The 14,931-nt window shown below is 35.3% G+C and overlaps 1 protein-coding gene and 1 long non-coding RNA gene across 2 annotated transcripts; both read right to left on the bottom strand.

The window, feature by feature from the left end:
- Positions 1-312: 312 nt before the first annotated feature.
- LOC141457648 (uncharacterized) lies at positions 313-725 on the bottom strand. Its single transcript, XR_012460428.1, has 2 exons — positions 685-725; positions 313-506 (listed from the first exon to the last, which is right to left on the bottom strand). It is a non-coding gene; the product is annotated as an uncharacterized lncRNA (long non-coding RNA).
- Positions 726-4,406: 3,681 nt separating this feature from the next.
- On the bottom strand, positions 4,407-4,874 carry LOC141457628 (general transcription factor II-I repeat domain-containing protein 2B-like). Its single transcript, XM_074134829.1, has one exon. It carries the CDS (start codon positions 4,872-4,874, stop codon positions 4,407-4,409), a length of 468 nt encoding a protein of 155 aa, XP_073990930.1.
- Positions 4,875-14,931: the final 10,057 nt, after the last annotated feature.

A 14,931-nucleotide genomic window follows, 5' to 3' on the forward strand; every position in this document is an offset into this window, starting at 1 on the left:
TAATAGCATTTTTCTTTTCTTTTTTTTTTCTGATTAAAACAGGGGTTTCAAACTCAATTTACCCGGGAATCGCTGAAGGTAGAGCCTGGGTGAGGCTGGGCCGCATTAGGTTTTCCACAAGAAAAGCTCTTACAAAAACATTCCAATGTTATCAAATGTCTTTATTTTTTCATCTTATTTTGTGTTAAAAAATAAAATAACAAATTCATAAGAAAAAATAAATTGTCTTTAATAAAATTGTAAAAAAAAGCCTTTAAACATTCAAAAAATATTTTTATCAAAGTTTGATTCAGAGTCTTAAAAACTAATTACATCTTTAAGTTTGCATCAGGGACCTGGTTGTTTAAATAAAAAACATAGCAATATCCAGTCATTTTCACCACATCTTCTAATATCCCATAATTTTCTCTTTTTTAGTTTTCTTTTTTCCAGAAAGATGTAATAGAGAAAACATATACTCATTTCCTAAACGTTTTCTTGTGCTGTCCAAGGAAAAAATCCCCCATCTGGAACAAGAAGAATATTATATATATATTTCATAATTCTTCAATTATTACTATGAGGATTATTTTGCTTTTTAGGTGTATTATTTTTTATTAAAATTTTGTTTTAATTAAATAAAAGATAATTGAAGCAAAGATATGAATATATATATATATATAAAATACTAAATGTTTTTCCTACCCTGAATTCTCATCACCATAATATTCATATAAAAGCCAAATTGTTATACAAATAACAATTGAGTAATTGTTATACAAATACTCCAAAAAATTATATAAATTATTTTTACTAGTAGTACTGCTGCAGTACTCTCAAATTATGAAAAAAATAATAATACTCTATTATTTAATAAATAGTAATAGTAAATAGTAGTAATCATTTAAATAATAATAATAAATTTATTTCTGCTTATAAAGTAATACAAATACTTGTCGCAGGGAGTTGGAATAATTCAATATATACGTTATAAAATATTACATTTTAACTGCATGAAAAAGAAAAGAAAATATAGAAACGAACTACAAGAAAAGATAAATAAATAAATGAAATAGAAATAACACTACAAATTCAACACTAATACATGTTGGTTTATATCTCTGATTGACTGTGAGACCAAAATTATATATATAATCCTTAATTAAACGAGAACCAATAAATTCAAATAGAGTACATTCTTATCTCCCTCTCTTGCGACAGACTGAATAATACAGCATAAGAGAAAGTAAAACTTAAAAAGAAAACATAAATAACTGAATTCTAGTGATTGCCGCACTTGTTGTGGCCCTCTTACTGTTACATATGCTAATGAAGTACAATTAATTAATTTTTATCATCTTATTAAATTAATACAACTGTTACAAAATGAAAAAATGCTATTTATACGATGAGTATCAGTAATAATTAACAGATCAGCAATATTCTCATGGATCACAAATTCTGAAAGGTATCTATCTCTAGGATCTGAAAATCTCGAACACTTAAAAAGAAAGTGAGTTAAATCATTATTGCCATTATTACAAAATTGACATACATTTTCAGGAAAAATATCAATTTTCTTTGAGCCTATTTTCAAAGAGAATCGTTTTTTACTCGACAATCTAAGTTGTGCGACTACTCTTAATTTTTCTATACTGCCAATTAATTCTAAATAAGATTCTGCAGATGGCTCCAGTGCACTTATTTTCCTGTAAAAGTTGTTGAAGGAAGATTTTACAGCAAAATCAACATCACAACTAAACATGTGATTTTTATAAGAGGCAATCAAGTCATTTTTATACTTTAATATATCTGTTACATTCGATATTGTGATTAATTGTTCATAACCGATTACATTTAAATGAGTCCGTAAAACAGATACCCAGTTAAATGGTAATGTAAAATTAGATTCTAATTCTAATAGCCTTGAGAAACACAATTTCGGGAGTCGGTCATCAGACATGCTTAGAATAGCAACCCACCAACCAATAGCTCTTTTAAAGATTCTAAACTTAGTATGAGTCCGGCCACACTCTAGTCTGATATAAGCACTTGGGACATTAGAGGGGACTCTCAAAATATACTTAAAGAACTTTAATTGTCCTCGCTCTAATATATCTCCGTACAGACAACCCCAAACTTCGCTACCATACAAAGCAACACTCTCAACCAAAGAATCAAACAACTGGCATTTACTATTCCAGGAATCAGACCTACTTGATTTTAAAATATTTCGAACAGATGATTGAGCTATATAAAATTTAGAGAGAAAATACTTTGAAGCCTGATAAAACTTTGCTGAAGTGGAGAATGGTACACCCAAATAAATGACCGAATTTACAACTTGTATTTTAGATTGGCTAAACAAGAAACTCCGTGTTTTCCTTACTCTGCCCCCTCTAAAAAAGGGTAACACATGAGTTTTCTTAGTATTCACTGTAAGAGAGTTAACTTGGCAGTAATCTTCAAGAATGTTTAAATTTGATTGGACTTCCCGCTCAGAAGATGCCAGCAAGACAATGTCATCGGCGTAAAGGATCATTAATAGGTCACGATTGTGTCCAATACTTACGCCCTGTGCTCCATTACTTTTGAAGAACTCTAGAATATCCTTCAGATAAAGGGAAAATAACAAGGGGCTGAGAATTTCCCCCTGCAACACCCCCTCCGAAACAGTGATTTCCTTAGAAAGGAGTTCGTCAGCAGAGATTGTCAGTGTTGCGCCATCATACAAATTCATTATTATTCTTATAATTTTGCAACTAATGCCTAAGGAATACAATTTATGCCACAACTTTTCGTGACAAACCGAATCAAAGGCACGGTGAAAGTCTACAAAAATGCCGAAGACATATCTTTTCTTCAGCCTAAGATTTATGTTAATTGCAGCAGATAAAACGAAAATGGCGTCCCGACAGCCCCTTCCCGAACGTAAACCCATCTGCTCTTCAGGTATAAGCTGCCTGTCTTCCACCCAGCTCATTAACCTTTTATGTATGATACCAGTGAAGATTTTCGTAATGGCGTTAATGATAGCTATTCCTCTGTAATTTCTCTTGTCCAACGGGTCACCCTTCTTGTGCAAGAGCTTTAACTTTATTTTGTGCCAGTCTGACGGAAAACGTTCGTCATCCCATATCCGATTAAACAAGTTTAACAAGTAGTGCGTCCAAGGAGGAGGTAAATTTTTGAAGCATTCGTTTGGGATTAAGTCCAGACCAGTGGCTTTTTTATTTTTAGCTTGGCTAATACTAACAAGAAGCTCGTCTAACGTGATAGCACCATCCAGATCTGGATTAAAGTAACCAAAAAAAGAAAAGTCAGTAACTAATTTTGGGGGCATAGTTAAAAAATAAAACTGCTCCCATTCCTCCAGTGGGATCGGGCATTTATCATTTCTCCTTCCACGAAATAGACTCACAACCCTCCAAAATTCAGAGGGATTTCTCGTATCTCTCAAGGCTAGCTTGATATTCTTGAAATAAATATCTTTAGATTTTATAATTAAATGTCTATATTTCTTTTTCAAATCGATATATAAGTGTTTAATATCATTAAAAATGATATTAAAAATGATAAAAATGAAGAAAAAATAAATCAATCAGTAATAAATAAATAAAATGAAAATAATAATAATACAGCAGATATAGAAGACTGAAGAAACCACATATAGTATCTGACTACAAAAATGTAATTATTATTATTCAAATTCAAATGTCTGCATTAACAGTTCTTTAACATTTAACTCTCTAAATAAGAATGGAACATTGAACATAAACTGCATTGAACGTGGCTTCCTTTGCCTACTTCTTGCTGCTATCTGGCAGCGCTTACTCTTGCATAGCCGAGCACATTTGGTTTAAGGGAGGAAGCAGTTGAGACCCTCAGTGGCCCTTGAAGATGCTCATCAGTAAGTCTGGACCTGTACTTGGACTTAATGAAGTTCAAGGTAAAGAAGAGCTTTTCGCACAAGTAAGTGCTCCCAAAAAGACTAATGGTCCGTTTGAACATTCGGGAAAGCTCAGGGAAGCTGGAGGGCAATTCTCTCAAAAGAATGAACTTCAGAGTGCACTGAAGGTCAATGAGCTCCATTTGAAGCACAGGAGAGGCATCCTCAAAGGAGAAGGGGTCTACGAAAATTTGAAATGCGGCTCTGAACGTCTTGAAGCCTGCAAATCTGTGATCAAATTCCTCTTGGAGCTTCAAAATGACATCCACATACTCCTCACCCCTGATTGGTGTACCTACATCCATGAGTACCTCGCATGCTGGGAAATGGCAAAGGTTTGTATGAGAAAACTGGGCTTTCCATAACTTAAGTATTGTAGAGGATGCTCTTACGTTGACATAAGCTGCACTGACAAGTTGCACCTAACCTTGTAACTTCTTGTTTAATACATTAAGCTGATGTGTGATAACAAAAGAAGCTAAGTCCATGAGCCAATTTGGATCACAGGAACAGTAATCCCACCTTTCTCCAAGAAGGCTTTCACATCCGCTCTCAACTCAAAAAATCTCTTCAATATGTTTCCTTTGCTGAGCCAAAGTACCTCGGTGAAGTAGAGCACATCCCCATATTTTGACTCCATGTCCTCTAAAAATGCGCGAAACCTTGTATGCTTTAAGCCCCTGGAACTGATTTGGTTGATGCATTTCACATCGAAAGACATCACATAGCCAAACTTCAGGCATTTGCTGCAAAGGGCCTGCTGATGGATAATGCAGTGCAGAGCAATGGATGGAGGAAGCTCCTCTTCCAGTTTCCTTTTTTGGACAAGTGCCACCAGTCCATTTTTCAGTTCAGTTTTATTATTCCAACAAACTCCAAGGCAAACCGGCATTCTCAATGGCATCACACAGCTAGTGAAATATCTCCTGAGCGGTGGTCTGGCCATGCATTGCAACCACTGAGCAACTCCTCTATGACTTCAAAATTGACATCAACACCACGAACATAGATTGCGAGCTGGCAGTTCAGTTCCAGGGGCTTAAAGCATACAAGGTTTCGCGCATTTTTAGAGGACATGGAGTCAAAATATGGGGATGTGCTCTACTTCACCGAGGTACTTTGGCTCAGCAAAGGAAACATATTGAAGAGATTTTTTGAGTTGAGAGCGGATGTGAAAGCCTTCTTGGAGAAAGGTGGGATTACTGTTCCTGTGATCCAAATTGGCTCATGGACTTAGCTTCTTTTGTTATCACACATCAGCCAGATGTCTGCGGCCTCATCAAGAGCGACTGATATACACTGAAACATTTTACTTTCTCACAAGAATCATAAATGGCACTTGAATGGACAGAAATGCGCTCTGCTACGGCCTTGGCAGAAAGGCTGATGTTGCTAAAGTGACTTGTCTTTTCTGGACAGACAAAACTTGCAGCCTGTAATATGCACTTTTTTACAAATTCGCCTTCTTTAAATGGCTTTCCTGCTTTAGCAATCAGCTCACTAACCTCATAGCTAGCTTCGACTGCAGCATCATTCTCTTTGGTTGCTTTCTTAAAGAAATCTTGTTGCCTCAAAAGATATGTTTTAAGATTAGCAACCCGGTTTGCTCTATCATCTTCCTGGTATTTTGCATACTCCTCAGCATGTGTAATGACGTTTCAAATTAATTCTTTGTACACCTCAACCTTCTCTGTGCAAATAAGACACGTCGGGATGCCCCTGTGCTCAACAAAGAAATATCGCACTTCCCATTTTTTTTAAGATGGTCTGTGCTCATCACCAGCCTTTCTCTTCACTGCAGGCTTGAAAAAGACATGTTTGGGGCTGTGTAATACATAATTCCACTTGGTTTCACTGTTTCAGTGTTTAGTTTTCCGCTTTTTTTTCTGTTCCTCTGGCAGCAATTTTCGTGGCCGCCTCCGCTTCTGAGCACGTAGTAATGGCACAAGTTCGCAATAAGTCCGGCTGATGTCCCGCCACCGTAATTGGTAGGTTCATTCAGCTCCGCACACAACATTGAAAAGTGCAATTCGTATCAAACTCGGGCCGCACTAACATTAAACTTTGATACTTAGGTGGGGGCCGCAAACTATTGCCCCGAGGGCCACATATGGCCCGCGGACCGCGAGCTTGAGACCCCTCAATTTTTCTATTACTTACAATCATAAGAAATATTGTACCGTCTGCCGGGTGTTTTAGTTCTTTAAAAAAACATATCGTTACTTTCATAATAATACAAATAAATTAACATACTATTAATTAAAAAAATAAACTTCACTTCTAAATGAAAACAAAATCAAACAAACCCAAAAACTTAATAATTAAATTCTGAGATCAAAAAATTCCTGCTTTTGTAATAAAATTGTATAAACTTTTAAATTTTCTCCATTTAGAACGATTATCATTTCTCTTTTGACATATTTTCTTTATTTAATTTTTTTTTTTTTTTTTAATGAGCTCAAAATAGGGCATACTGCTAGAAAGTGATATTGCACATTAAACATAACTGTATTTTTTGTACTTCAAAAGGTTATAATTTAAATTTAAAAGTTCACCTCTACATTTCATTACTACACCAATTTTGTTTTTATATTTTAATTGAGGAATATAATGTATTTCTTTATATTGTAAAGGCCGTGATGTGTCCCCTGTGCGGCCTTTTTTATTCATTCTTGAATCAAGTTCTCTTTATACACATCTAACATTTGAGAATTAATTATCTCACGAACTCAAAGAACTTAATTTTAAATATAATTTATAATTTATTATAGCTGCTAAGTCTCCCCACCATTTAAACCATGACCAATTCTGCTTTATTATTTCTTTTGCTACAACTTTACACAATGTATTTTCTTCATTATTTTGGAATTTTTAATGTATAACGAAGAGTATTCTAAGAGTGTGCATATGAATTAAATTTCTACACGTCTCTAAATAGATGAGATAATTTGGCGTTGTAGAAGGCAATTAAAAGATTTTTTAAAAATAAAAATCGTTCAACTTTTTCAATTTCCTGATAAAGCTTAAATCCCCACACTTGGCACCAGAGGTGCCCTGTTACTTATTTTTTTACCGAAATGTTTAGATATACTTTAATTTTTTAAAATATTTTGTATACACCAAAAAGGAAAGGAAGCGAAAATCATTGCGAACCCCATTTTATTTATGTATACGTTCATTACAATATTAAGAACATTTTATAAAAATAGTTAAATTATAAAATACGTAAAGTACTCATAAACAATTGCATAAATATTTATAATAATTTATTTTCTGTCATCATACAATGCTATAATAACCAGATACCAGACTTACATTTCAGAGCTGGATCTGACCTCCAAGCGACCAGATGTAAAATATTGTATTCACGTATTTTTTTTTTTTTAAATACATTAACCAATTCCCGAAGGAACAGAAATCATCTTAAGTTCCGGAGCTCGTTCCTGTCCAAAAAGGAAGTACCGGAACGACGCTACGGAGTGTTCCGGCTCGAAGACACCACTGCTTGGCACCCATAACTAATAATATTTTTAATTGTAGAATCAAAAACTCTAATTTTAGACTGATAAGGTACTTGCAAATTGCCAAAAAAATGTTAATTCCTACTTCTGCCTTATTTACTTTCTCTTTAATATCGCAATTTACTTTTAATTATTACCCAACATTAAATACTTTTTTTTTACACACATTCTATTTGCTCCTAGTTTAAAAACCACTTCTCGTTTTTCGTCCACATCTTACCACTATTACTTTTTTTAAAAACCATGATTTTGGATTTATTTAAATTTATACGCAGATTCCACCTTTTACATTTTTTACCTTGAACTGCAAACCAACTGGTACGCTACATACACTGAGTCTCTAAGCACAAACGGCCACACCTTATGGACAGCCATAAGAAAAATACTCAAATACCAATATACCTCTCATCCCCTCAGATGCAGGGCCAAATCCGACGAAAAAAGAGTAGAACTATTGGCTCAACATCTTTCATCCTTATTTACACCTCACGAAGTCATAAAGGACCCAAGCAATACGGAACACGTTCTCAGTCAACTTGACGTACCTCTTCAACTCTCTCTTCCTCCCGAACCCTCCTCACCGAACGACGTCAAAATGGCCATACAAAACTTACCCAGAAAAAAAAGTCCTGGCTACGATTTGATTACTTCTAACATTCTAATCCAACTTCCCAAAAAAGCTAAAGTATTCAAGTATTCATTGCCACCTTATATAATTCCGTCTTAAGAACCACACACATCCCCATCCACTGGAAATTTGCTTTTGTCTGCATGATTCCAAAACCAAAGAAACCTTCCCATGATCCCAAATCCTACAGACCCATCAGCCTCCTGCCAATTCTTGGAAAAGTGCTGGAAAGGCTGCTCCTAATTCGTCTTCAAAACATCTTACTTACGTTACCGAATGACCAAAAGACTCCTCGACAAACGCTCCAAATTGTCTATTACCAACAAAAAGAAAATCTACACAGCTCTTTTAGCCCCAGTTTGGACATACGGACTTGAAATTTACGGTACTGCAAAGCGTTCCAATCTCAACCGCATCCAATCCCTTCAATCGAAAATCCTACGCACAATCCTTAATGCTCCTATAAGCAATCACACCTTCCAAACTGATCTAAAAATCCCATCTGTCATTGACCTAGCCAATCCCGTTACACCAAATTTCATTCCAAACTTTCCCAACACTTCAACCCACTCGTAAACAATCTATCCCAAACTACTCTTCCCTCAGATCTTCGCCGAAGACTGAAGCGTCGATGACCTCGCAATCACCTGATCGCTTGATATCCTTCGAATTCACTTCAACGGCATCTTGTGTTAGCCGACTCATGATGGTTATCGTTGGATAGTCCTCATTCAAATGTTTCAAGCCATGTTTATTTATATATTGTAACCCGATTTGCTTGTTGCCAATAGAGAATTTTAAATTAAATAGCGTTAAAATATATATATAAGAACAATATTGTAACGAAGTTGACGTGGGCAGAGAAGAAAGGCCTAGATTGTTCAAGGGGCTGAGCAACTAAAGTCGGTAACAGGCCACCACTGTGCAAACCAAAAGGCCGATCTCTACCTGAGCTGGAAAAGAAAAGGGCTAGACTGTTCTAGGAGTTTAGTGACCGTAGCCTGTAACGGTCCACCGCTGTGTAAAAGCCAGCTAAGGGAGCGGCCCCAGTTGGGGTGGTGGCAGTATGTGTTTTCCAGCCAATGAGCGGCAGGTGGGAGCGAGACAGACGGAGTTGGAGGGAGACAGAGCGTTGGAGGAGGGCGGCCCCAGTTGGGGTGGTGGCAGTATGTGTTTTCCTCAGCCAGTGAGCGGCAGGTGGGAGTGAGACAGACGGAGTGGGGCAGTCGTAGTTAAAGGGAGGCAGACACAGCAGGAGAAGTCAGTTTTGGACAGACGGTGCTGCAGTTAGTTTTGAGTTAGTTTTGGAAAGTTAGTCTTTGAGAGACAGTTTTGAGACACAGTTTGAGAGAGTCAGTGTTGCGGAGTGCTTCAGAGTTAGCCAGTTAGGCGGTTAGTCAGTTAGTGAGTAGAGCTGTGTTAGTGCAGCTGAGACTAGTGCAATTTGGTGCAGTGCGGACCAGTGGTCAGTCGTGGAACAGTTTTGTGGCGTTACGTAGTGAGTAAGTATCAATCAATCAATCAATCTTTTTATTGCTTTTAAGATTTTCTTACAGCAAGGGTTGAGTCGATTTACAAAGTACTAAAGAAATTTACAAAATAAATTGAAATAATATAAATAATAATAATATTAAAAAGTAATTACAAAAATAAACTGACACTTATTGTTGACCAAGAAGAGTAAATATGTAAATGGTGGAGATAATATCATTTTACCTAAAGAAAAGAGAAAAAGAAACAAAATTAAAAAATAAAATAAAATAAAAAGTAAAAATAAAAATAGAAATAGCGAGAGAGTGTATAAAATAAATCAATTAAAATAAAACTGCTACTGATTTCGCATAAAATTTTTTAGCTTTAAAGATTTAAGAACGTAAAAAAAGATGTTATTCAATTTGCTATAAGACTCTATTGTCAATAAATTTAGCATTGTATTATCGTCCATGGGGTAAAATATATGGTTGGAAAGATACATTTGTCTAAAGCAATTCAACATAGGGCATGTTAAAAGGAAGTGTTCTAAATTATCACATTCATATGCACATAAGTTGCATTGTTGGTCAGGATTAAATCTATGTGAAACCTTATCAAGGAAGATTCTGCAGTACTTGTTTCCAAATAACCTCAATTGGCTGGCTACCCTTAATTTGTTTATATGGCAATGAAAAAAGAAATAAGATTCTCCAAGTCCTAAAGTACTGATATTTCGAAAAACTGGATTATATGGTGATGTGACTTTACAGATAAGGTTATTTTTAAAAGATTCTAATAGGTTGGGGAGATAAGAGGATAGGAGGTTGGGATCTTGAGATTTCCATAAATCATCAGCTCCTATTTCAAGTAAATATAACCTAAGTTATATTTAATGGCACCAATTAAAGGGGATCTTTCGATTATCTTGGAGTTCCAACATTTTACAGTAACAAATTTTCGGAAGTCGATCATTCGGCATCAATAGAAGTTTGAGCCACCATCCTAATAAATATTTAAAAATTCTTAATTTGAGATGAACTCTTCCAGTCTCTAAACGAACGTAGAAATCGGGTGTTGATCGCGGGAGATGTAAAAGAGATTTCAGAAATTTTATTCGTGCCCGTTCGACTAGCTCTGCATATGGTGCGGGCCAGACCTCGGCGCCATACATTAAAACACTTGCGACCAAGCAATCGAACAAGTGAGTTTTGGACTGCCAAGTGTCACTCTTTACCGAGCTGAAAATATTTAGAACAAGAGGGACAGAAAGGGAACTTTTAGAGACAAAGTGCGTTGCAGAACGAGCAAATTTACCGGATGACGAGAAAGGGATTCCTAAATACGTAAATGTCTTACTGGTATTTACTGGTAAGCCTTCGAAATAGAGTTTTTTAAGATTTGCTAATTTTACACTTTTTTTAAAAGGTACGATTACGGTTTTTTCCTTATTAACTTTTAGACCATTTTCAGAGCAATAATTTTCTAAAATTCGAAGTTTCCTTTGAATATCATGCCAAGAGGAACCTATGATAGCAAGGTCGTCGGCATAAAAAAGCATGAGCAAATCCCGAGAAGCATCAATACTGACCCCTTGAGCACCATTGCTAGTGAAGTAATCTACTAAATCTGCAATAAAAATATTAAATAACAAAGGGCTCAATATTTCACCTTGCAGTACGCCCGTTGTGACGTCAATCTCCTCAGAGCGTCCCATATTCCCCTCGATAAACATCTTCGCGTAATTATAAATTTGTTTAATGACTCTGATGGCTTTCGCGCTCATACCTGTTTTAAACAGTTTCAGCCAGAGAAGACCATGCGGAACAGAGTCGAAGGCGCGCCTGAAGTCAACAAAAACAACATAAAGTTGCCTTTTATTTATTCTCAGTTGTAAATTTATCACAGAGGATAATGTAAATATAGCGTCAACACAGCCGCGTCCAGATCTGAACCCACACTGCTCTTCGGGTATGACACCGCTAACCTCAGTCCATTTCGATAATCTACTTTGCAACATCTGAGTTAATAATTTAGTTAGCGTATTTATAAGAGCGATGCCACGGTAATTTAATGGATCCTTAGGGTTCCCCTTCTTGTGTATCATTTTCATTTTTAGCACACTCCACGATGATGGAATTTTTTCTTCTAACCAAATTTTATTTAACATATTAAGAAGATAGTGAATCCAGTTATCAGGGAGCCTTTTAAAGGCTTCATTTGGGATATTAACAGGGCCGGGAGTTTTATTAAGTTTAGAAAAAGCTATAGTTTCTAGGAGTTCTTCTAGGGAAAATTCCACATCAATTAACAAATCAAAAGTGCTAATATAATATTCATCAGTAATCTCCAAAGGAGGGAAAACGGTGGAATAAAAAACCAACCAATCATTAATATTTATTTCATTAATTTTCTGTTTTTGGTATTTGTATCTACGTACGACAAGCCAGAAGTCTTTAGGATTGCGTGTATTTCTAAATGAGAGTTGAATATCAGCTGCATATCTAGCCTTAGCCAGTTTTATTAAACGATTATATTCTTTTTTGGCCTCTAAATATAATTTAGTTAAATCCGGAGAGAAATTGTTTTTTCTGCATAACTTGATTAATTTATTAACTTTCTTTTTTGACTCGTAGCATTCTTTAGTGTACCAATATTTTTTGAAATTATTAGTATGAAGTGATTTCGGAATAGTACAGAGAATATCTGAGGAAATTGAAATTATTAGATAGATTATTAACATCGTCGCTCATATAATAGATTATGTTTAGAGGAAGATAAATGTGACGTATATTCTTCCCATTTAACTTTATCATCCCTTTTCAATATTATTTTAGAGTCCATTCCGTAATTTGTTTGAAGTTGGGATGAACCCAGAGAAAATTTAACTTGGCACAATGAATGGTCTGATGTTGGAATATTTATTATCTCAAAGTCAAAGACTAATGACAAACATAGTGTATTTACCCAAACTAAGTCAATAACACTGTTGCCATTTTGGGAAATATAGGTATATTGGGCAGGGGAATCGCTGGGTGAACGACCGTTCAGCACTAAAAGACCTATTTCTTCCATTAACTGTACCAATTGGATACCTCTTTTATTTAATTTCATATCTAAATGTTATTAATTCAAATAAAGTTTGGTATAATGAAGAATGTAAGGCAAATAAAAAGTTAGTTAAAGAATGTTATAGACGGTGCAAAAATTCACATTTTGAAAAATCCAATCTAGATTTGTATTTATCAGCAAAGAAGATTTATAAAAAGTCATTGACAAAAGCCAAAAGAAGCCACGAAGAAACTTTATCGCTAAAATTTCGTAATGTTAACAACTCCAGGGATTTTTGGTCTTTGGTAAACTCACTTAAACTTAAAAATTATTGCAACCCAATTGAGCTAAATGGGTGGGAATTATATTACAACAACTTATTTAAACTCAGTCCTACTCCAGTTGAAGTAACCTCATTTTTTGGGGTAAGTTGCCCCCGTCTGGAAGCTCCCATTACTTTAGATGAGTTAATATTTAGTATAGAAAACTCTAAGATTGGAAGGTCACCTGGAGTTGATGCAATTCCAAATGAAATTTTCAAGATTTTACCACCTGCATGGGTGCAATATCTTTTGAACTTGTTCAACGAAGTATGGTCGCAAGAAAAAATACCTTTAGGATGGGGAATATCCAAGCTTATACTTTTATTTAAAAAAGGCGATCCAAATACCCCCTCCAATTATAGAGGGATTGCTCTTTTGAATTGTATCGTCAAGGTGTTTACCAGTATACTGCATGAACGATTGGTGGGGTGGACTGAGGAAAATGATATTCTGCCCGTAGAGCAAATGGGTTTTAGGAAGAATAAAAGCTGTATAGATGCTATTTTTACTCTTGGTTCGGTTATAAACTTTCAGCTCAGATTAACTAAAAGTCACTTTTTCATAATCTTCGTTGATTTTGAAAAAGCATTCGACACCATCTCACATGAATTACTCCTTAAGAAATTATTCGCTTTGAATGTTAGCCCGAAATTAATAAGAATTATTAAAGAAATTTATAAGTGCGCGAGGCTAGTGATTGATGTGAACGGTGCTAAATCCAATGAAATTAGAGTCACGAAAGGGGTCCTACAAGGGGAAATACTGAGCCCTCTTTTATTTTCCCTGTTCATCAGCGATATAGTTAGTTTCTTTCGGAGTAGGGGTGCTGAAGGCATTTCAATTAATAAGGACAAAGATCTTTTAATGCTTCTCTACGCTGATGATCTTGCAATAACGGCGTATTCGCCGATGGATGTTCAGTTTAAATTGGATTTGTTACATCAGTACTGTTCGGAGAACGATCTGAAAGTTAATACCAGTAAAACCGTAGTTGTTCCTTTTCAAAAATCTGGTCGCTTTAAAAAAATAAGGCAATTCACCTATAATAATATCCCGCTTTCTTTAGTTGGCACATTTGTCTATCTTGGTGTCCCATTTTCCTCCTCGGGAAAATTCTCTAAAGCTGCGAATTATTTTGTATCTAAAAGCAATATTGCTATCACCAGAACATTAAGAACGCTTTCATATTATAAATCCGATACTTGGTCTCCTAAAATACTGCTCTTTAATTCATTAGTATCTTCAGTGACATTATACGCTTCTGAAGTTTGGGCTTCCCCTTACACTGATCAAGTCGAAAAAGTCCAACAAAAATATTTTAAACAGTTATTACACTTGCCAATGAGTACTTCTAGTTCGTATATCCGATTAGAAACAGGCTCATTGCATCTAAAAGCACTATATTTAAAAGAACAGTTAAATACTGGTTAAAGTTAGTGGAACTCCCTGATGATCATTTGCAGAAACATTGTTATAACCGTCTTGTGCAACTAATTGAAAATAAATCTATTCCCTTCAACTGGCTGGCCCAACTAAAACAAAATCTTTTGACTATCGGCGCTTGGGACGATAGATATTTGTGTGACAGCTCACTGATCAAATCAAATTTCAATAATATAATAGAAAAATATAGTAATCACTGCTTTAGTAAAGACATAGATAACATTTTAAACTCAAAATATAACACATACTTTAGAGATATTAGTTCCTTAGGTTCTTCAAGTGAGGTGTTCCTTGATAAGAATAAAGTAAGCTATATAAGATTATTCTCGCAAATACGTCTTGCCAGCAGTAAGATGCCAATTTTATATGTGAATAAACAAAGAACTATATTTTCCCCTAATAAGCCGTGTCCAACTTGAACACTTCTTTGTCTCTTGTCCCTTCTATGTAACTTTACGCGGGCGGTATATTGGTGAATGCCTTGGTAACCATGAAAACATTAAACGGCTTCTAATTTTAAATGATACGGCACAATTACGCAAATTATATCTGTTTGCGGTGAACGCC

This window comes from Rhodnius prolixus, unplaced genomic scaffold (genome assembly GCF_049639745.1).
Source record: "Rhodnius prolixus isolate KJV_2025 unplaced genomic scaffold, Rpr scaffold_40, whole genome shotgun sequence".
Lineage (NCBI taxonomy): Eukaryota > Metazoa > Arthropoda > Insecta > Hemiptera > Reduviidae > Rhodnius > Rhodnius prolixus.